Here is a 21,895-nt window from a genome sequence, read left to right on the forward strand (position 1 = left end):
GCACCGAGTGACGTGTAGAAGCTCTCAACACAGCCCGGCACCACAGAGAGCTCAAACATCTGCTTCACTTCACTAATTGAAGCTCCGAAGGCTTCTGGGAGTCACTGGAGGAGTCTGAATGCACCGAGCTAGGACAATGCTAAATGCTAATCTCCAGAGTACAGCAGGGAGGAGGGCGCCTCCAACTTCAGCAGACTCTCAAATCTGATAAGAGTTGAAGAAAAATGTAATTAAGGTCTTCAAATGGCCCCTAACGCACATGATATTTTTGGAGACAATTATTGAAATTTCTCACCATCAGTCCTAAGTGCCATGAGGAGAACAGAGACACTGGCAGACAGAGTTGGTGTTCAGGCTCCATCTTGCCCTCAAAACTTCTGTTTCCTTGATTGTAACATAAATTTCTTCGTTTCGTTAAACTTTTTTTCAGGTTACATACTTTTATACTAACTCAGGCACATATTTTTTTGTTTATATGTGTATTTTAAAATGTCTTGCTTGGTAACAATGTGATAGCGTGATAATCGTCTCTCCTTGTATCCTTGGAGATCAATAGAAGTTAAAAAAAAAAAATCAATCTCTTGCGCTTTGGTGAATGGTGATTCGTGTGTGCACAGAAACTCTGTATGTATAGAGATATCTTTCCCTCTCAGAATTTTTTTTCTCTAATATCTTTTTCTGCTAACTTTTGCTGAGCAAAGTTGTTGATTACACCAAATGGGAAATCAGTAAGTGTGAAATTGAAAGGCAGTCTGTAGCTGCAGCACAGGCCTCCGTATCCTTCAGCCAGACTCGCTGCAAACAAAAAAGCCAAACAACAACTGTGATGGAAATACTAATACGGTTTGAGAGTACAGCAGTTTTCAAGTGGTGCATAAATTCACCGTCGCACTGACTCCGAGGAACAAATCCAAGGTGACCCCGGCGAGGACGTCGCTCCGAACTGCTTCATTGCAGAATCATTTTAATTTTCTGTGTGTAGCTCTGCATTCAGACGCAGGCGGTGAGTTATGAGCCGGCTGACCTGATGACAAAGCACGACCACATCCTGACGGCACGGTCAATAAACAGACAGGGTCGAAAAGATGCGCTCATCAGGCTCGCGGCGGCGCTGCATAATGCTCACGGAGAAGATGTTCCTCCCATTTAAACAGGCGACAGGTGAAAATAAAGAGGATTCATGGCAAAGTGTCAGCTGATGTAGAAAGAGGACCAGAAACTACAGCATCAAGATCAGGTGATTTAAACTAATTATGTTTAAATTTAACCTAATTCTGGGGTTCTCAAAGAGATGGAGGAGAAACGCGGCGGCCGACGGGACGCCTCGTCCCTACATGACTTCTGAATAAATTCAGACGACAAAAAAACAAACTGAAAGCTAAGAATGTTCCATCAGTTATTTCTGCAGTCACAATATACAAACTAAACTCTTTCAAGCATTTTATTTTTCATTTTGATTATGATCACCATGTCCTCCAGTAACAAAAACAACAACAAGGAAAAACAATTGATATTATTATCTCAAATATTTCTGAGATACTGTATTCTGATTTTGGTCAGTGGCCAGCACCACTGCCATCTTAAAAAAAAAAAAAAAAGTGTTCCACTGTTTAGAATTTCTTGGGACCGACTGAGTCATGTTTCACCGCTGCACAGAACTCTTCTCCACTTCCAGCTCATATCGATCGGCTGAATTAGCCTGGTGAGGTGTGGGTGGTTTGATCCACATCTTGAACTTTCAGAGTGTCGAAGTGAACCTCAGCCTGCTTTAGATGAAGTGTGAGCACTCCGCACGTCATCCGTCGCCATTAGTGCACGAGGGTGTAAGTGAATGTATATTGAAAATGCTCAAGTTCATAAACCCATTAACTATCAGCCAGCTCTCCTTCACCCAGACCAACACAGATCCTGTCACAGGCACTGAGTGGTTTTCACATTACATGCTTCTATTGGGTCTTGTGGTACAATGTAGCTGACCATGCTTTTAAAGAGGAATAGTTTCAAATACTGGTCAAGCGCAAAGCACGTTTTTATAATCATGACTAAAACTCATTAGGCTGTAATCGACACAAATGCTAATTATGCAAATATTTAAATGTTTTGGCAAACTTTATATCAACCAATAATGTGCTTTCAATATCACACATCCCTCAAAATAAGTGAAAACCTCAGCACACAAAGTTTACACTTTAAAATGAAGAAAAAGTCACTTTTTATCAGGAAGAGTAACATCTTCCATTTACAGATGTGGAAACCAACTCTGGGGACCATTTTTACCAGCAGTAACATGAAGCCAAAGTGATAAAATAGTTAGATTAGTGACATGAACCCTTATTGGTTGTGTGATTGTCACTATGCACGAAAACAGTCAAATGCCTTGAAACCACACTGCCTTTAACAATCTGTTAGTAAACGAGAAGTTGTATACAGCTGCTTTAAGAAGATGAAGCAGCTTAGCAATGAAATGCGATATGAAGATACACACACAAACTGAACAATTACAACTGTTAATAACAATTTAAAGTTGAAATAACACAGAGAAGCACCTTTATCAATCTTCATTTTCATCACTTTTTAGAACGGCTCCTCTCTACAACTTTCTGCTTTCATTTTTACCTGCTTCTCTGTGTTCATGATCATTACTTTCAAGTAAATGCAGAAAAGGTCCATTGTGTTTTATCCACTGGAATAAACTCTTCCAGCTTCCAGAGTGATACGTTTCCAAAATGAACAGTTTCGTGGAAAACCTTTCTGCACACGAGCATCACTGTCGCAGTCTCAAGTCTTTCTAAACATGTGCAAATAGATCAATCATAAAAATGTAGGATTACAGGTGCTGCTCTGTCTATTAGCATAAGAAATGCATTTATTTTGATTTTTTTTAAGCTTTGCACAGATCGCAACTTAATACAAGAGAATTTGAAAGTGCAGAATTAAGATACAAGACAAATTACAACAAAATAAAACAATAGATCCAAAACAAAGGAGAACAAAAGGTTGCATCAGTTCGACATCCATTATTATTTACCTGTCATCCATGCAAGTTGGAAAAATTACTACTGATATTATGCACAGTAAATTTAAGAGACATACACGTTCAGTAAAGTTAAAGCAAATCACAAACCATTTATGCCCGTGTCTGATGGAGTTTTTTGGGGGGTTAAGGTGAAAATGTGTCAGTGTTGTGATGTTTTGCTGGCTTCTCTGTGCAGTCTGGATGGAGTACTCACAGCGTGTGTCCGCACACGTTCACCATCAGCTTCAGGGACGGGTTTCTGTATTTGGTGGTTTTACATCTCGGACATCCCTGGTCGTCCATGTTTATGTCTCTTCCAGGCAAACTTTCAAACCTTAAGAGAGAAGAAAAATCAACAACTAGCAGGTCTGCTGTCAGGCGCTAACATGCTAACCGCTGCGTCACACAGAAAGCGCTCCGACTGGGAAACGTCACCGATAAAACGTTCCTGGATGGTCAGACTGGTGCAGCGCGCGCCGGGGTTCAGCGGCGAGCACGAGGGGGGTTTGAGGTTAAAAACTGAGTTATTCTGTTTCATCTGTTTCATTCAAATGCCGTGTTTAAGACTGAGTGCGCCAAATAGCTGTTTTCGGTTACAGATTTGACTCCAGTCACATATATTCCATGATCTGAAACCTAATTAGAGCAAAAATCAACCCAGATGTTCCCCGCGGACGCTGACGTCATCACGTCTCTGGATAGACGCGCGTCTGTTTGGAGAAAATAATTCATCACACGTGCTCACACATGTCACTGCTTTTAGTTACTTTATTACATTACTACTATTACATGGGAAATATAAAAAATGTGAATATAATTTGACAAACAGCTTCATTTGAAGAATCTTTTCTAAACCTAATACTGTTTAATTACACATTCCCAGACTGGTAAGTTGGTATTTTTTTTCTTCAGTTAAACCAAATAAATACATAAACAAATAAATAAATACATATAGTTTTGTACAATCTCCAGTAAATAAACCAAGTAAGTGAGTTCACTTTCACAATATGCCTGGACGGATGTCTTCACTAATATAATGTAATTACAACTAATTTATTCGGACTTTGAGGAGATTGTGTCATTTAGCTGTTAAACTATAGAGATGTTACATTGATTATTTGTTTGAATTTTAATCAGACCTTATTCTTCCTGTTAATTATGATTGATATATCAGTTTGAGAAAAACACTCAGATAATTGTCAAGATTTAAGATTATTATTTGAACTTTTTCCCACCTAAATGAAAGTTTTCCAGCAATGTGTCTGACAGTTACAGGATTTTAGAGCGCAGTTTGAACTATGTGGACATAAAACCGCTTCTGCGTTTTGAGTTGAAGAAAATAAATAATCCCACAAATTGATCTTATCGTACCTTGTTATTCATCATGGAGACAATGATCAGGGATTGTTTTCCCCTTTGGCTTTCAAATCTTGATATGAGGGTAAAAATGCCGTTATGAGCACAACTGCAGTCAAAGGAGCTTCTGACAATGCAGACAACAAGGATATCCCGTTCCCACGATCCCGGCAGCATTCACCTTGCACAGGTGAGCTGCGGGAAAATAGGCCTGCTGGAAGTGAAATGACTGGCAGCTGGAAACCAAACATCCCGCTCGCTCCTCCCTTATGGGGCCCTCGGCGGCCAATGGCGTGTCTCTCCTGCAGATAGACCCCAGTGTGTCTCCCTCCAGCTCCAGTCCCCGCAGAGTAAAAGTCACGTTGGGAGGAAAAGGGGGAGAGAGATATCTACTTACAGCTGCTGTCAGATATCCGATCGCATTCGCATGGCGAGGAGGTAACCTGATCGAGCTGGGAGGAGTGACTTTACCAGGGAAGGCTCAGAAAAAAAATGTCTTCTTCTTCTGCCGGAGAAGTCACAACAGCAAATGACATCAAGAGGGAAAATGTGAAGGAGGTGGATACGCGGGAGTGCATCAAGCTTGTGGCGCTGGACGCGGCGGAGTTGTCCATGGAGCGCACGACTCCCAGCGCCGAGGCGGTGCGCACGGAGCTGCTGGTGAGCGCCGCTTCCTCTCTGGCTTTCTCCCCGGAGCAAGTGGCCTGCGTCTGCGAGGCATTACAGCAGGGAGGCAACGTGGACCGGCTGGCCAGGTTCCTGTGGTCCCTGCCACAGAGCGACCTGCTCCGCGGCAACGAGAGCATCCTGAAGGCGCAGGCGCTCGTCGCTTTCCACCAGGCTCGGTACCAGGAGCTGTACAGCGTTCTGGAGAACCACAGCTTCAGTCCGTCCAACCACACCTTCCTGCAGGACCTGTGGTACAAGGCCCGGTACACCGAGGCGGAGAAGGCGCGGGGGAGACCCCTCGGCGCCGTGGACAAGTACCGGATCCGGAGAAAGTATCCTCTCCCCAGGACTATCTGGGACGGCGAGGAGACTGTTTATTGTTTCAAGGAGAGGTCGAGAAACGCGCTGAAGGATCTGTATAATCAGAATAGGTATCCATCTCCGGCCGAGAAAAGAAACCTGGCCAAGATAACAGGACTCTCCTTGACCCAGGTCAGCAACTGGTTCAAGAACAGAAGACAGAGAGACAGAAATCCGTCTGAAGCACAATCCAAAAGGTGAGACAACAAAAGAACCACCAAGTAACTTTTCAGTTCACTGTACTTTATAAAACTAACGTTGAATGAAAGTCGTGCGTAAAAGCGCATTAAGAGCGTAGCGCGGTTAACTCCAGAGAATCCTTTTTCAAGTTTTTTTAACGCGAGGACGCTGTTTATTATTGTGATACAATAATTCACACTCAGTGCAATGACTGAAACACTCTGAGTCGTTCATAATCCCCGGCGCTCTCACGTCGGAGACTTGACGCTGTGAGTCGTTAACTGCAGATAATTAATACAGAAAAAAGTCTGCGTAAAGGGTTTGGAGCACGCTTTTAATGTTTTGAAATATGAAGCTGTTGCCTTTCAGATCCGGTTTCAAGTGAGTTGCTGCCGAGAGGCTCGAAATCCACAAGCAGCAGAAAAACTCCACCACTCACGAAAGTGATGAAATGATCCAATAAGTCAGCTTCAGAGACATTCCCTTAATTTATTCCTATTTATTAGCAGCGGGAATGTGCGTGTGCGTGCACGCGCGTGCACGTGTCCCCCCCCTCAGCCCAGCACATAAATCATTTTGATGATCATTTCTCTCTGTCTCTCTCTGAGTAAAAAGGATCAGGGAGCTTCCAGCAGCTCCTGCGCCTCGCCTCATAATCCTCCACACAAACACAAAGTGTTGACTATTCTTTCATGTTTCGCTCTGTGTGAACAAAGACGACGCACACCTGGTGGAGGTGACCCCTCTGTCTTTCCCTCTCAGCCGCGCGCGCGCGCGGGCGCGCACGCATACACACAACAACTTTATTATTATATTTCGGATTTTACGCATGAGGAATAGTTGATCTGCTCTAAAGCCAATGGATCACTCGAATAAAGTTCAAGTTATTTCATATATTTTTCCACAAGTGGAGTGTTTGGTGTGTGTGTGTGTGTGTGTGTGTGTGTGTGTGTGTGTGTGTGTGTGTGTGTGTGTGTGTGGAGGGAGTGAGCTGGATGCAGCTGTTCTGATCAATCTTTAAAAGTAAAAAAAAAAAAAAAACGCGCACACACACACACACACACACACACACACACACACAATCTGACCTATCCGCTGCATCCACGTGGTTTTCAATGCATTTTGATGCTACCAACTGAAAAGATAAGGTTTTAATTTAACACTGAAACCCAAATAGACCCCTCTGAGCCATTTGTTGTGTCACACCAGCAGCGCTGGCATTTTGTCACGCCTGAATTTATTGCGCCAAATGGTCGCATGGCTGCTGATTGGCCGCTGTCAGAGCAGCTCTCCATGAGGTAAGTGAGGGCTTCACATGCACAAACACAGGCTGCTCTTCAAAGCTGGGCAACAACAGCAACAAATGTGACTGTCTGCCTTTGGGTTACAGGCAACATGTGGGTGGACACCGGCTGAATGTCATTGCACAAGTTTATGCTCAGTAATTCTAACAATGTTTATAAATGTGGGCTTAATGTTCCAATAAATAAATAAACTGGAGAAAATATTGAATGTCTTTACAGCGGGAACATACTGATTTGCACGACTGATTCCAGTTTGGCTGAAAGTCACTTTATAATATCAACTTTTTTTTTTTGGTTTTTGATATATTTGCCATTTTTCTGATTTACAGTGAATCTGATGGCAATCACAGCACAGAGGATGAGTCGAGTAAAGGCCAAGAGGAGCTGTCTCCTCGCCCTCTCTCCAATTCCTCAGATGGGGTCATCACCCATGGGACCCTTCCCATTCAGACAGGGCCTCTGGACAGCGGGGTGGTCATCCAGCAGATCGGGGACATCAAGATGCCCCCCGGCTCCAGCAGCGGTGGCCTCTACAACGGAAACCTCGTGACCAGTAACACGTCCACTGTGTTCCACAACGGCGGCTCGTCTTACCTCCACTCACCTGGAAACATCCTCTTCAACGGGCTCAACCTGGGCATCCAGCCGCTGGCCTTCAACCCCCTGAGGCCGTCCGGAGGGGTGCTGCTGGGCGGCTCCGGGGCGGACATGCAGATGCAGGCGGGGCAGGAAAAGGGACTGGGCAGCGGCGAGGAGCCGGCGCTGCAGTACGCCTCCTACTCCGGCTGCGTCAACGGGGCGGAGGTGAAGCTGGAGGAGGCTCACACCATGGCGGCCCAGAACGGAGGCTCCTCCGTGCTGACGTTCAGCTCCCCGTCAGGCGCCCTGCAGCTGGGGGGCTACAGCCTGGTCCAGGTACCGAGCGGAGTCTCCGACAGCGATGGCAGCTCATTACTCAACAGCGATGTAGGTCTTCCTCCTCTCCAGCTCTCTTCTGCCTCCTCTTCCTCAACAATTACACAACAAGGTTGGTTCAGGGGCTGCTTTGAATGCTTGTCTTTGTTCAGTTTTAAATCCTGATCATAAACTCATTCTGAATGAAGGGGATCTTGATAACGCAGGTATTGTCTTAAATACTTAATTATTTTGCTGTGATGAACTCCTTTTATGCTGCACTGCAGACTTCAACCATGAAATGAGTCAAACAGGATGTCAAAAGACTCTGAATTGTCTGTAATCTCCTGAGGTTGTATATTCAGGTGAAGTCATGGTTGTTTGGTAACTCTGCACTCGGTAACAGGTCAGTGTTGCCCTTTGGCCTCCTGAAACGTTGAGCGTTGCCCCGCGTCCCTGGTGGTTTGTCAACAGGTCTCTGCCACGCCCACCCAATATATCTGAGCTGCTTTACTGGCTTGTCTGTGTTTGGGCTGCGGCCCAGGGGGCTGCTGCACATTACACAGAGCAGAAGAAATAGGAAAAGGAAAGGGACACGCTCACATGCAACCGGGCGCACGCACACACACACACACACACACACACACACACACACACACAAACATACACACAGATGGTGGTCTTTTTAAAACCCCAGAGATGAATAAAAACAAGTTCTGAAGTCACCATCACTCATCATCATTACACTCCTGATGGCCAGAGCGGGAGGGGAAGTATGTTTCAATCAGAGTCCGTGAAGTGCTCCAGCAGGGAATGAGTCTGTACACCACTTACTTTGACATAAAGCAGACAATCTACAGCAGGATGAATATTAAGGGAGGGAAAAAAAAAAGAGAAAATTGCAGCTTGCTGTTGAGTCCTGGCAGGCGAATGCATTTGTTCTCAGGGGCACTGAGAGGTCGAGCTCGAGGAGCACAAAGTGTTTGAGACACAGAACAGCAGTTTTGGGGCCGAGGCCTGCTGTGGGCGGTGGAGAGGGGCTCCGGCAGTGGGAACGCGATCTACTGCCGTCAGGCTGGAGGGGAACTTACTATATGTATTGATCTATTGTTGTGTCGCCGCAGGTACCATGGCTCTGAATAATGTAGCAGTGAGCTCCTCCAGCGACGACTCCTTCCAGCAGCAGCAGGACAAGCTGAGCATGACGCCCCTGCACCACAGCACCGTCCTCTACAGCATGAGCGGCGCCAGCCAGCCCTCCATCAAGAAGGAGCCCCTGGAGGGCGGCGTCTTCTCCTCGTACCACCACGGGCTCCACCTGGACCCCAGCGGTCAGATCGGCTACGCCACGCCCAGCTCGGAGGAGATCTCCTCCAGCCGGGGCCCCGCCCCCGCCGCCGAGGTCGCCGCCATCGCCTCGTCCAGCCCCGAGCCGGAGGTCTACACCACCCTCACCGTCAGCACGCCGCTGATGGCGCAGACGGAGCCCGGCAGCCATCACCTCCAGCCCTCCGAGTACCTCGGGGGCCACGAGGTGCGAGGGGCCCCGCCCTCGCACCTGATGGGCCCCGGCATGAACAGCAGCTACATGAGCCTGTCGGAGAGCAAGGCGGACGGCTCGGCCTCGGGCGGCATGAACGACATGGTGCGGGCGATGTGCGGGGAGATGGAGGCGGCCGAGGGCAAGGAGCTGGCGAAACTACAGACAGTGCAGATGGACGAGGACATGGCCGACCTTTAACCTCTGACCTCCCCATTCGCAGAAGCACTCGAACAGTCAGAACTTTTTACTTTTGTGTGCGCGTGTTGTTGTTTTTTTTTTTTGTTTTTTTGTCAAAGCATCCATTTCCTTTATATGTTAAATTATTTGCATTCATTGAGTTTTACGATGCACTCGAGTGGGTGGGGAGCGCCAGATCAGTTTATCATGAAAAGTTTTAAAAAAAGAAGCCTGTGACATGTTTTTAAAAGCCCCGGTTCGCCAGACGAAACACTTTGACTGTTGTGTGCAAACAGAAGAAGCTGCTCCGTGCGTACGAGCCATGTTTAAATGTGCATTTTTATAGACAACACCTGCTACTTCCTGTTGAGTGGATTTGATCCGCAGAAGCAGGTGCTGGAATGCCTGCAGTCATGTGACAAGGATGTTCCTCCAAAACTAAATGCGTCATCTGGGTCAAACCAAAAAGGTCATTTAGTGGGGGGAAAGAGCGAGAGAGAGAGAGGGAGAGAGAGAGAGAGAGAGCCTCCATGGCGAAGGAGCAACAGCTTTACTGAAGGACTGCACACAAACAGAGAATAGGTCAAGAAACACAAAGAGCTGCTGGTTTAGGAAAAAGTGTCCTTCAGAAAGCACTTTAAAATCTCTAAATGCCTCTCAAGTCACTGCAGAGCCCCGCTTTCGTGCTTTACACTAAACCAAACGGACCGGTGGGAACTGTAAACGAGGGGAGTTGGAGTCGAATGTGCCTTTCTGCTTCTTAAAACACGGGACGGCGTCGGCCTGTTTTCGGCATTTGCACTACGACGTTACAATGGACACGTTTCAAACAGCCTTTCTGTCGGAGGTGTTTGTCATGTGCGACATACCTCAGCGAACGCACACTATCTCAGCAGCGACTCCCGTTTCAGGTCTCACCATCAAGCCGTGAGACCCGCATGTGTGAGCGACGACGGGAAGGTCGCGCACGTGGCTCATCCTCTGTTGTTTATAAGGCTGCGACTCATAGTCTGTTAACTAGAAGTGACGATGCTGTACTATATCACCTTTCATTTCAATGTGTCTCTCTACAAGTCTGTGATCAGCAGTGATATTTTTCTAAAAATCCAGATGCAAACATCTAAGACTAAAGAGGACAGATCATTTTTTGTATGTCCCCCCTGTCAGCTGGGTGGGGACGGTTGCATGGCATCGCAATGTTTTGGACACTAGTGCCTTTTGCCTTTTGTTTTGTGGATAACACGGGAAGTTGGCGTGCCGGCAGGAACGTAGCAGCTTGTGAACGTTTGCTGGCCGTCAGTTGAGGGGAGAGACAGGAGAGTGTGGAGCTCGTCCGTCAAGCGTGTCCGGAGCGCTCGCCGCCGCCGGACACGACCACAGCAGAACATTTCAACCTCACGGCCAACTCTCACACCGGACACACGCCGATCGGGGCAATGCGAGTCGTCACGCCTCGTGCAGCGGTCAGGTTTTCCTCCGTCAGGATTCATGACACGATCAATCCAAACGGGCATTTCAGTGAAAGTATCCTCAGTGCTTTAAAGTCATGAACCAAAAATGACCTGTGGGCAAATAATAAAAGTAATGGTCTTTTGTTGTTGTTGTTGTTGTTGTTTTGTTTTGTTTTTTAAATCTTAGTTTGAATTATATGTTTGTTATCTGAAATTATGTGAATGTATTTTTCTAAATCTCCATACTGCAATAAAAGTTTATATTTATAAAAACATAAAACAGGTCATTTTTAATTCTTTGTGGCCAGTTTAGCCTCGTTAGCGCAGAGATGATGGACTGACTTCAGGGACACAGCCTGCTGGTGATGAAAGGAGGTTCATGGAAGAGGAAAAGCACATGTCCTCCCATGGCTGAAGAGCCCATGTAGCCAAAACTGTGAGGATGGGTGGAGGGAGGGACCTGGCACGGTGTAATCCAGCAATCCTGGTGCAGCTCTTTGCAAACCTGCCGTGATCGTTTGCACATGCCTGGCAGCCTGGAGTTCATTAGGCCTCCTTTTCTCATCCCAGGCCCTGTAATTCAAATAAACAGCAATGAGATTTCCAGAGGTAAAGCTCCTTTTGGGTGGGGGGTCTGCCGCTCCCCGCAGCTCACTCCAAACCAGAGGCCTTTTCCCTGACACACACACACACACACACACACACACACACACACACACACACACACACTGACTCCAACATGTGGAAGAATGAATCTGTCACTCACAGATCAAGCGTCTATCCAGAAGAGAGCCTCAACTCTTCTCGCGGCTTGAGGGGATTCTCCCTGAATTCATGAATTTCCTCCCGGCCCTGTTCCCTCCGTAGGAACCTGATCAGAACAGCACAGGCAGATAAGACACAGGCAGAGGCTGACAAATGGATGAACAGCGGGGGGGGGGGATTTGATTTGATTCACGGCGTGTCTGCGGTGGATTACAGGAGCGGCCCCCTCGGTGGATCCCGGCCACAGGAGTTACATACGATCTAACCGATGACCTAAATAAACAGAGGCTGTTTGTCTGTGCTCACTGTCGAGGCGCACAGAGGCCGAGAAGAAAAATGGCAAAGACGAGCGGGAAGGGGAGGGAGAGGCAGGCAAGCGGGATAAAGTTACCTGCGCACAGGTGACCCCGTCGCCATGGGCAGTGGATTAGCTGATTGTTAGGTATCGGGTAACTCCTCCTGTAATATTGAAGAGGGTGAAAACAGCTTTGTTGGAGCCCAGAACAATATCCCATTTGCAGCCGGAGCCCATGGTCTGCGGGTCCCACGGGAAGGCGAGAAGGAGGGGCAGCGAAAACTCCAAATTCCACCTTTGTGTATTGTGCTTGTGAAATGGACAGAAAAGAAGTGAAAAAAAAACCAAAAAGCATTTCCACAAAGATTGAATAAAACATACATGAATTACTGCATGTAAAACGCAGATCTCCATTGCTCAGACGTAGAAGATCATTTTTCTCACAATTTCAAACATCCAGTATAAAACACACTTAGATGTGCTGTAAAAAAAAGGGGGGGGGCAGAAAAAGAGGGAACAGCCCCAGAACTCTTGGCCTTATTAAAAACACTGACCTCTGATCTTTCAGAGGGTTTCAAAGCTGACATTTAATGCGGCGCAGCAGACTGCAAGCCATATGTAACATGACCTGGGGAGCGTGGTACTCCGCTGCTCCACGTCCCACTAATGAGAGGCCAGGGGTCAGCGGGTACCAGCCTGTTCATTCAGACCCACCGGGCCCGGCCCGGCCCGGCCCCTGGCACACACACACACACACACACACACACACACTCCGCAAAATAGGTGGTACTGTTCAGATGAACTACGGAGGGGGAAATGAAAGTTCGACTGGAGTTTTCTTTTACCTCCAAGTGGATTTCTTGGCAGAGCCGGAGGTATGTGCACACGCCTGCTGCATCACCCGGCATGGCACAGGGAGGATGCACACACACACACACACACACACACACACACACACACCTGCTGCACAACTGCGTGACTTCAACACAAAGGAGTGATGCCTGCAGCAGTCACTGACAGTATTGTGGTGGCGCCCCCTCCCTGCCAGAAGGCTCACATGGTCCCTTCAAATCCTCCCTCCTGTTTGTTTGTTTGTTTGTTTGTTTGTTTGTTTGTGTGTGTTTGTTTATCTACTCGGGGCCCGCAACCTAACAAAAACAAGAATAAGGAAATAGACAGAGCTGCTCTAAAACAAAGCAGAATCGTGATCTCGCGCGCCCGGGGTGTGTTTACCGCGCGCACTGTACCAGAGCTCGGCCGTAATGGCATATTTGTGGAGGTGGTCCTCAGAGGAAATGCGTAATGATTTTGATGGAGGGAGGGGGGCTAACCCCAGCGCACTTGTACCAGGTCTAATTTTCCAACATGACAGGAAACTCTGTTAAGCTGATAATTGCAGCTCCAATTTCATTTAACTCACTCATGTCAACAGTTGTGTTTTGTTTTGAGAGAAAGAGCTGCCTTTTTTCACCGCCACTCACCTCACACACACTCAGCCTCTTTAACGCGTAATTAAAGACACATTTAGAACTTCTTCAAACTCCAAGCCTGCTGTTAACTATTAATTAGATTTATTAGTTTGTTACTAAATATGTAGCTCGATGAAAGAACCGTCTGCATTATAAACAGGAAACCTGCGTTGAGGTCATTTGATTGAAATAAACAATAAAATTCCCACGATTTGAGCTGTGTGACTTAAAAAAAAAATCTGTCGGTTGTTTGTAATAAACACATAATCAATCAAGTATCTTAGTGTAGTGAGAAGCTTCCTTTAAAGGCTAAGTAAACAAAATACATGCTGAAGAAAGAAGGCCATGGCACAAACCCCCCGGAGACCAAATCTGACATTTTTCACTTAATTTAAACAGTATCGGCTTTGTTCCAGTCCATACAGCTGAAATAGCACTTTGGATTTAGACAGAGTGAAAACCATCTGTTCTGCGCGCCAGTGGCCGTTTCAATTTTCCTCCATATTTTCAAGAAAATAAAACCTCCAATAGGAAACACGGTGTTTTTTTTGACGATGACATTTTTATGGAGTGTTTTCTGCTGTTTTCAGTTGAGCTCTTTCTTCCTCTCATCCTCTCACACTGGACTGAAAACAGTCCACTTCAGACAAAACGAGTTTTGGTTTTAATGCCTGAATGTTAATTAAGATGTTTGAGTTCAGGTAAAATTTATCACGATATGAAACAATTTACGCAGGAAAAGCTCCTTAAAATCCGTCGCGCGTAAAGGCCTCAGATGAAACCAGCGGAACGAAAAATACCCCAAGGTTTGTTTTTCTGGGTGAAAATCTCCTGATTAATTCTAAATCTTCCAGAAAAGTGGCGACTGAAGCTTCCAGGATGTTTTTTTTTTTCTTTTTAGCTCTAAGATCAGAAGAAACGCGAGGCTGCTTTGAAGGTGTGAGATGCAGATTCCGTCTGCGGATAAAAAAAGTCTGTAAGAAGAAATAAAGAGAAAGTCCCCGCACTCTGGAAGAACCAGTCACGACTGATAGTCTACCTAAGTATTGCATTACTTGTCGGGGTTTGGGGAGCCCGGCTCTGGCCGCGGCGGAGGAGGAGGCGAAGAGTCCACATCTTGAAATAATCTGGCCCCCCGGGCTGCTCGGGTTAAAGGAGGAGGCGCGGCGCAATGTGGTAGAGATATTAGAGAAACCCGAGAGCCGCTCATCAGACAGCTCATTTACTGAAGCACTGAGGTTTTACGCAGCCGGAGACCCCAGCCCGTGTGTCCACCCGACATTTTACAGGACTTCAGTCCTGCGCCGAGACGCGCAGCACATCTCTTCCCCGATGGAGGAGGAATAATAAACTGAAAAGTAATTGAATTAAAACTCCACCTGTGCGAAACCGGCGAATAAAGATATTTACATTTTCAATTATCACTTTGAAGTGGCAGGACTGCTGATCTGCAGGCTGCAAATATCAATAATGAATTAATATAATGATGTTTGTGTTGCACACATAATGTATTATAAAGTTAATTTACAGGCACGCTGGAAATTCTTAAAATTTAATTTTATGCAAAATAATCAAAGTCAACAATAAAAAAAATCTAATGTTTTGAGAGGACTTTTTTATTTTTTTTTATAGAAGGTCAGTTTTTATTTACTTATATTTTTTTGCCCGTATTCACAACTGGTCGAGATCATTTGCCAAACTCAGGAATACAAGAGAATGTACTGATTCATAACAGTGTATAGGATGGACAAGAAAAATGGGAAATTCCGCAGTGAAGCTCTTCAGACATTTATTTTCTGTTTGTCTCAGTCGTCCGGCTACACAAAAACATCAGTTCAAAGCATTTTATCTGGATAATAAAATGTATCTGCAGGAGCAGCAGCCCCTATCAGGATAGTATGAATGTGTTATAGGTTAAGTATTATTTTCTAATCTGAATCTTGCGCTCTACAACATATTGGAAGGGAGTTCAGTTTCAGACTCTGCAGATAAAGAAATGTGATCTATATGACTCAAACCAACAACTGCACCACCAAGAACCAGTGTCACAGAGAACTCATTTACTAATGGATTGGTTTAGTGTTTCACCCCGCAGAAAACACTGGAGCCAGCGCGGTGCCCGTCTAATCCTTGAAATATAAATGCAGGCAGGCTGCAGACTGGAAGGATCTCTTCACAGAACACGTGAAGATGCAAAATTACGCACAAAAACTACAAATAGATGGGGGAAATGAATTTCTTATTGTCCATACGAATAAACGGATTTAGCAGACTAACACTTGATATGAAGACCATATTTATGTATTTATATACACGCAGTTTATCTTCACCTCTGACACCCCGTCATTTAACTATTTGAAATTGTGTGCTACCGAATTTACGCACGGGGTGGTTGGCAGGAGTTGTGTTGGCACATTGTTTGGCAAACTTCTACATGTGGCGCGCGCAAGTTCACGCACGCACGCGCGCACACACACGCACCTAAGTGGCTGATTTCCGACCGGTGGTCTATATGGCCCATAACACGTTTGGCAGGTAGTATACCTTCCTCATATAAAAGAAGTGCGTAATGGCACGTAATGGACCCAGCTATCATAGGAACTTATTAAATTATATCACCTCATAAAATAAACGGCTTTGATAATTAATAGACTTTGGGAAAGTGGGGCTGCAACAAAACGCACAATCTGCATGTGATTATGGAGGAGGTGGGAGTCCACCACAACAGAGGGTAAATTAAAAAAAAAACGGAAAACGAAGAACTGGTGAAAAAAAAAACTTAAGTTTTCTTTCTCTCTTTAAATAATCTGTACCACCTTCACTTTTTGCTCCTGCTGCTGTCAAGCAGGTGAAAAGACTTTCTCCACAAAAAAGAAAAGTCTGGTGTTTTGTGGCTTTATCTCACACCGGCTGTGATAAGACGTGTGGAAGCTTGAAGCTTGTCCCCGCAGTGGGAAGTCTATCCACGCACCGTTTAAAGGAGATGTATATTCTGAACATGTTAATACGGTTTTTAAGAGGTCTGTAATAATTGATTAGTGTTTAGGTGCTGCCGTGCTCCCTCAGCTGAAGCGGGAGAGGGACTGTGCGTGGGGGCGGGAGGTGGGAGCGCTCCTATTTCAGCCCCTGACGCACTGCCTCTGGGGAGGAAACGGAGCTGCAAACTCAGTCCTGCTCCGCTGTACAGGGTGCAGGGCAGAAGGAGAGCCAATCACCGAAACGCACGGGCTCCCTTTAAGCTCGACATATCTCCAACAGGAACAAATTGTCCCAACAATCAACATCCCAATCTGCTGCGCGCATCAGGCTCCGGAGCGGAGTGGATCGGCTGTAGGCCCGCGCTGCGCGGACTCATCGCGCTGGATTGCTTTACGAGGAGAGCCTTCAGAACCGGCTGTAAAACAGAGCAAGCAGACGACAACCATATTTGGATAGCCGCGTTTCGGGCTGAGGAGAGAGCTCGGACATCATGTCTATATTACCGTCTTTCGGCTTTACGCAGGAGCAAGTGGCGTGCGTCTGCGAGGTGCTGCAGCAGGGAGGAAACCTGGAGAGGCTCGGCCGCTTCCTGTGGTCCCTGCCCGCCTGCGATCACCTCCACAAGAACGAGAGCGTCCTCAAAGCCAAGGCGGTGGTGGCCTTCCACCGCGGGAACTTCAGGGAGCTTTACAAGATCCTGGAGAGCCACCAGTTCTCCCCGCACAACCACCCGAAGCTGCAGCAGCTGTGGCTGAAGGCGCACTACGTGGAGGCGGAGAAGCTGCGCGGCCGGCCGCTCGGCGCGGTGGGGAAGTACCGGGTGCGGAGGAAATTCCCGCTGCCGCGCACGATATGGGACGGAGAGGAGACCAGCTACTGCTTTAAGGAGAAGTCCCGGGGGGTCCTGAGAGAGTGGTACACGCACAACCCGTACCCGTCCCCGCGGGAAAAGAGGGAGCTGGCCGAGGCCACAGGACTGACCACCACGCAGGTCAGCAACTGGTTCAAAAACAGACGGCAGAGAGACAGAGCCGCGGAGGCCAAGGAGAGGTACGTGCAGCTGTCACAGCCCGCGAGCTGCCCTGTAATCTGCCCCAAAACACTCCTACATTCGGCATTTACATTTCATACATGTTTTTAAGACTAATTAAGATTTTATCAAAGAATAAACTGTGGCTGCAAACCATGAAAACAAGAGAGAGTGACTCCAGGACGCAGCAGAATTCACACACACACACACACACACTGCAGAGGACAAATAACGCGTGGAAATAAAAATAAATAGCAGTATTTGTGTTGCGAAAAAGTTTCGATTTAAAAGTTCTGTGAATGTAATAATTATTTTGGAGGTGTTTGTGTTTCTAAATGAGCCATGTCCTGATAGCGGCGGCGGTGCGTAAACAGAAGCGTGTTGTTGTCAAACGATAAGAGAAACACTCGACGCTGCGGAGCAAACACACATCCCGAAAACACAAGTTTAGGACTTTTTCTCCATGGATCATCTTTAAAAACATCGAGACCACATTTTAACGGAATTGTTTTAGTGTGTGTGTCTGTGTGTGTGTGTGTGTGTGTGTGTGTGTGTGTGTGTGTGTGTGTGTGTGTGTGTGTTAAAGGTTAAATTAGGTTGCTGTGGAATAATAACACATCAGCTAACCCATCACGCAAAATATCTATAATTTATTAAAACACGCGTAAAGTTTTTCTACAAATTCCTCTTCTTGTTGTAAAAATAATTCCTCTCTCTGCTCATTTTCTTTTAATTTCCTAAAAGGTATTTAATCTGTAGAAATGTGAGCATTTTCCTGACTTGTCCCCTCTTTGCTGTCATTTCCAGAGAGAACAGTGAAAACAACAACGCAGGCGGCAACAAACAGAACCAGCTGTCCCCTCTGGACGGAGGAAAGTCCCTCATGTCCAGCTCGGAGGACGAGTTTTCTCCACCCCAGAGCCCCGACCAGAACTCTGCGCTTTTGCTCCAGGGCACCATGAGCCACCCCGGGGCCTCCGCTTACCCCATGTCCGGGCTGGGGGCCCCACAGCCGGTGCACGGCATGCACGGACACCCACACCAACTGCAGGACTCCTTGTTGGGACCTCTAACCTCCAGTCTCGTGGATTTGGGCTCTTAAAGAGGCTGCCGGGTTATTCTGCTTTACAGGGGGGGGGGGGACCGGAGAGGACTGACGAGTGTATCGGATTGAAAACATGTATGGAATAACACTATAGTAGCCTACCTTATAATATAGACTGACTTGTCTGTCGTTAAATTTGGTTTAGAACAAAACTCCTTCACGCGCTTAGCCTGTGTATCCCCTCTGCAGGAGCGCTCCTCAGCTCCTGCACGAAAACACCCAAACAGGACCTTTTTTGAAACTCTTAACTCAACGAGACACTTAATAACCGGACTGCCCACGTGCTTAATTTATGATATTTTGTTAAGATTAAAAAAAAAAAGAATTATAGCAACTTCCTGCGATGGAAACTAAGAGGTAACGTTTTCATTAGAGTCATGATAATTAGTTTCCAATAAAACAAAAGGAATAGTGGATGCGTCTCTGTGTTATTTGTGCAATTAAAGGAAAAATATACACAAATTAAAATATTCTAGCGTGCACGCTTAAAGCAAATTAATCACTAATATTTTGCCATCATTCTTATTTTTTTTTTATTGCAGATGATTTGAATGGCTTTAAAAATGAAGTCCGGTGACTGCGTTGGTGGGACGTGAATCATAATGAGTCACTTTGCAGCAGTTATTTAATCCTTCTCTGCAGCTCGTTTTGGTTTTTAGCATAAAGGGAAATTTAATTATACGAACGTGAGTCAACAGCAGCTGCTGTCTGTCAGGAGGCTGCTGTGTACACAGCCTGCAAACCCTCTGATTCAGGATCCATGTCTGACTGGAGGAGAGAGAGAGAGAGAGAGAGAGGGAAAGAGGGAGAGAGAGAGAGGGAGAGAGAAAAGGGAATTTTCCCACTTTTTTCCGGCATACTGCTGCGGATCATTGGCTTTTTGTTGCCGTGTTTTCTTTGCTCTCTCTCAGTTTGTTCTGTCGGTTCCGGGCCATGGGAAAGAGGCTCCACTCAGCCCAACTCCGCATCTTCAAGGAAAAATATAAGCAAACATCCCATATAGGGGGGAAAAGCAGTTTATAGAGAGATGATATTTCATTCTACTGAAAGAACAAAACAAAACAACAAACAAAAACTGAAAAAACAACAATTACACATTTTTTTAATTAGTACAAAAGCTTAAAAATATAATAAAACCAGAAATATAATAATAATAATAATAATAATAATAATAATAATAATAATAATAGTGTGTGTGTGTTTCTCAGAGTTTGTTGGCCCCTGAGCAGGAATCTGTTGGAGGCAGCCCCTCACCCTTGCCCCCCCTGCCCCACACACTCTCTGGGCTCTGGGCTCATGTCAGGGTAAATTGTTTTGAGCAGAGAGCACCGAGGATTTCCTGAGCATAATCTGAAACAGTCGCTGGCTGCATTACTGCCTGATTGCGAAGATTGGCGCTGCAGGGGCTGCGGCGTCGGCGGAGGGACCTGGGGGGACCTGGAGGGACCTGGGAGGACCCGGGGGGACCTGGAGGGACCTGGAGGGACCTGGAGGGACCTGGAGGGACCTGGAGGGACTGCTGAGCATCCCCTAGGCCTCAGTCCAGTCCTGGTCCTCCACTCAGCTCATCACCTCTGCTGAAAGACCTCCACCCCTCCGGCCTCCTGGGGATGGCTGAGTGTGGGGGTGTGTGTGGTGTGTGCGGTGTGTGTGGCGTCCTCAGCAGACTCTCCATCCACCAGGGCTTGGTCAGTTATTTTTCTCTTTACATTATAATCAGTCAGACGATAAACTCTGGTCATTCACGCACAAAAACCAAAATACACTCCTGAGGAGCCTCAGGCCGGGTTTCCTTAACAGCGACCAACTCTTCTGTCCAGTGTTTGGTTTTAAAACCAAACAATGCAGCTGATTCTTCCAACAGATCATCAGTAGTTTCCAGAATCTTAACTGCAGGTGTGTAAATGTCGAGTAACGAGGTTGCAAATTAACACACCTGAATACAAAATGTCATTTAAACTGGACATTAGGTGACAGTGAAATAAGGAAAAGTCCAGAATGAAAGAGAGAGAACACAGGCAGAGGAAAAAGATCAGAAAGTGCAAACAACTGGGAAAATGTTCTTTTCAAAATGAGCTGATTTCTGACATGAAAGTGAAAAATGAAGCCGCACATTGGTACCAATAGATGTATGTGGACAGACTGCTGATTCTCTGTGCTATAAGTCCATTTCTATACTGAAATCTCATTTTAAGCCCTTAAAATGTTTTTTTTGTCTCCAGTACAGTATGTTGTCTTATAGCCCCAGAAAAAAATATATTTGGTGCTGAAATATTTGCTGTTACATTAGACTGAACTTGAGTTTGTGCAAAAGTACACTGGACTTGACACAATACAATGGAAATTCAAAATATTTTATTGATCCCAGACTACTTAGATAGAAGCAAAAAGTGTTAAAAGCTGGTTATTTTTTTAAACCAAATTCAATACTGCTGCCAATAATAAATCTGTAATTCAGTGTAGCTGTGTGAATTATTAACTTTTACACACAGTTCTCAGAAAAAGTGAACGACTGCAGACAGATAACAGGAATTTTTTCAAATAAAATAATAAACTTAGAAGCTTTAAAAATGCTGATAAACGTTATCAAACCTTTACTGAAACTGTGCACACTGATGATTGATCTTATGAATCTAATCATAGTTATGTAGATTTATTATGTGAACTGTATTAATAAAGAAGTACTTTGAACAAATAAACTCAGAAATGGACAAATATTAAAAGACTGAACCCTAGTGATGTATTGGTAATTCCATCCTTAAAAAACAGCGTCTAATCCAGATTATTGATCATCTGTGTGGCTGATCTGAGGTCAGCGGAGAGCAGAGGTAGAATTCTGATTGCAGTGAATGTCCTTCACTCTTGGCACACAGTGCGTCTAAATATTCACAAATTAACAAACAGGTGATCACAAAGCCAGTAAAGAGACTCCTCATACCTGTTAATCTAACAACAACATGTCGGGCAGCGTACGGACGCAGCCGGGATTAAACAGGCCTTGTGCCACATGACGGCGCCGGGCCATCGGAGTCACCTTCAGGATGTGCAGCAGACTAAAATCAATCCCACACGGAAACTGGGAAAGTGCTTCTAATCAGGCTGCGATCCCCGGCTTCCCGACCGGCCGGGGGGACAGAGCCTGCATTCACGAGGCCGCTCCTCTCCTCGCTGCGTCCGCCACGCAACAAGTGTCAGAGTGAAGGCGTGCTCGGCCTGAAGGCTGGAGGCAGCGTCGGCCCGGGGGCCGGCCGCTGCCAGGAGCAACAGCTGCTGATGGCAAACAGAGTCCCCATCATCAAAAG

At 46.0% G+C, this 21,895-nt stretch overlaps 3 protein-coding genes across 4 annotated transcripts in view; 2 read left to right on the forward strand and 1 right to left on the reverse strand.

Annotated features, from left to right (window-relative positions):
- mnat1 (MNAT1 component of CDK activating kinase) overlaps positions 1–4,873 on the reverse strand; it is a 34,332-nt gene extending 29,459 nt beyond the window's left edge. Inside the window, exons 1-2 of one of the 2 annotated variants that reach the window (XM_030116897.1) lie at positions 4,770–4,873; positions 3,231–3,350 (exon numbers count right to left, since the gene is read on the reverse strand). In XM_030116897.1, the coding sequence (XP_029972757.1) occupies positions 3,231–3,319 (89 nt within the window). In that variant the 5' untranslated portion in view covers positions 3,320–3,350; positions 4,770–4,873. Of the gene's footprint in view, positions 1–3,230; positions 3,351–4,387; positions 4,699–4,769 lie in introns of those variants that run through there. The other variant, XM_030116896.1, reaches the window with a different exon arrangement.
- six4a (SIX homeobox 4a) lies at positions 4,832–9,717 on the forward strand. The gene is made up of 3 exons (XM_030116874.1): positions 4,832–5,598; positions 7,215–7,912; positions 8,904–9,717. Exons 1-3 carry the CDS (start codon positions 4,865–4,867, stop codon positions 9,518–9,520), a joined length of 2,049 nt encoding a protein of 682 aa, XP_029972734.1. The 5' UTR covers positions 4,832–4,864; the 3' UTR covers positions 9,521–9,717.
- A 6,909-nt stretch (positions 9,718–16,626) lies between these two features.
- On the forward strand, positions 16,627–19,007 carry six1a (SIX homeobox 1a). The gene is made up of 2 exons (XM_030116900.1): positions 16,627–17,508; positions 18,296–19,007. The coding sequence occupies exons 1-2, from the start codon at positions 16,949–16,951 to the stop codon at positions 18,588–18,590; spliced, it is 855 nt and encodes a 284-aa protein (XP_029972760.1). The 5' UTR covers positions 16,627–16,948; the 3' UTR covers positions 18,591–19,007.
- The last annotated feature ends 2,888 nt before the right edge of the window (positions 19,008–21,895 follow it).

The sequence above is a fragment of the Salarias fasciatus genome, chromosome 19 (genome assembly GCF_902148845.1).
Source record: "Salarias fasciatus chromosome 19, fSalaFa1.1, whole genome shotgun sequence".
Classification (NCBI taxonomy): Eukaryota; Metazoa; Chordata; class Actinopteri; order Blenniiformes; family Blenniidae; genus Salarias; species Salarias fasciatus.

Excerpts from the sequence above, each read along its gene's own strand:
- six4a (XM_030116874.1), top strand. The coding sequence starts at position 4,865 with ATGTCTTCTTCTTCTGCCGGAGAAGTCACAACAGCAAATGACATCAAG. Across the intron at positions 5,599-7,214 it reads TCTGAAGCACAATCCAAAAG|TGAATCTGATGGCAATCACA; the intron begins GTGAGACAACAA and ends TCTGATTTACAG. Across the intron at positions 7,913-8,903 it reads CTCAACAATTACACAACAAG|GTACCATGGCTCTGAATAAT; the intron begins GTTGGTTCAGGG and ends GTGTCGCCGCAG.
- six1a (XM_030116900.1), top strand. The coding sequence starts at position 16,949 with ATGTCTATATTACCGTCTTTCGGCTTTACGCAGGAGCAAGTGGCGTGC. Across the intron at positions 17,509-18,295 it reads GCCGCGGAGGCCAAGGAGAG|AGAGAACAGTGAAAACAACA; the intron begins GTACGTGCAGCT and ends TGTCATTTCCAG.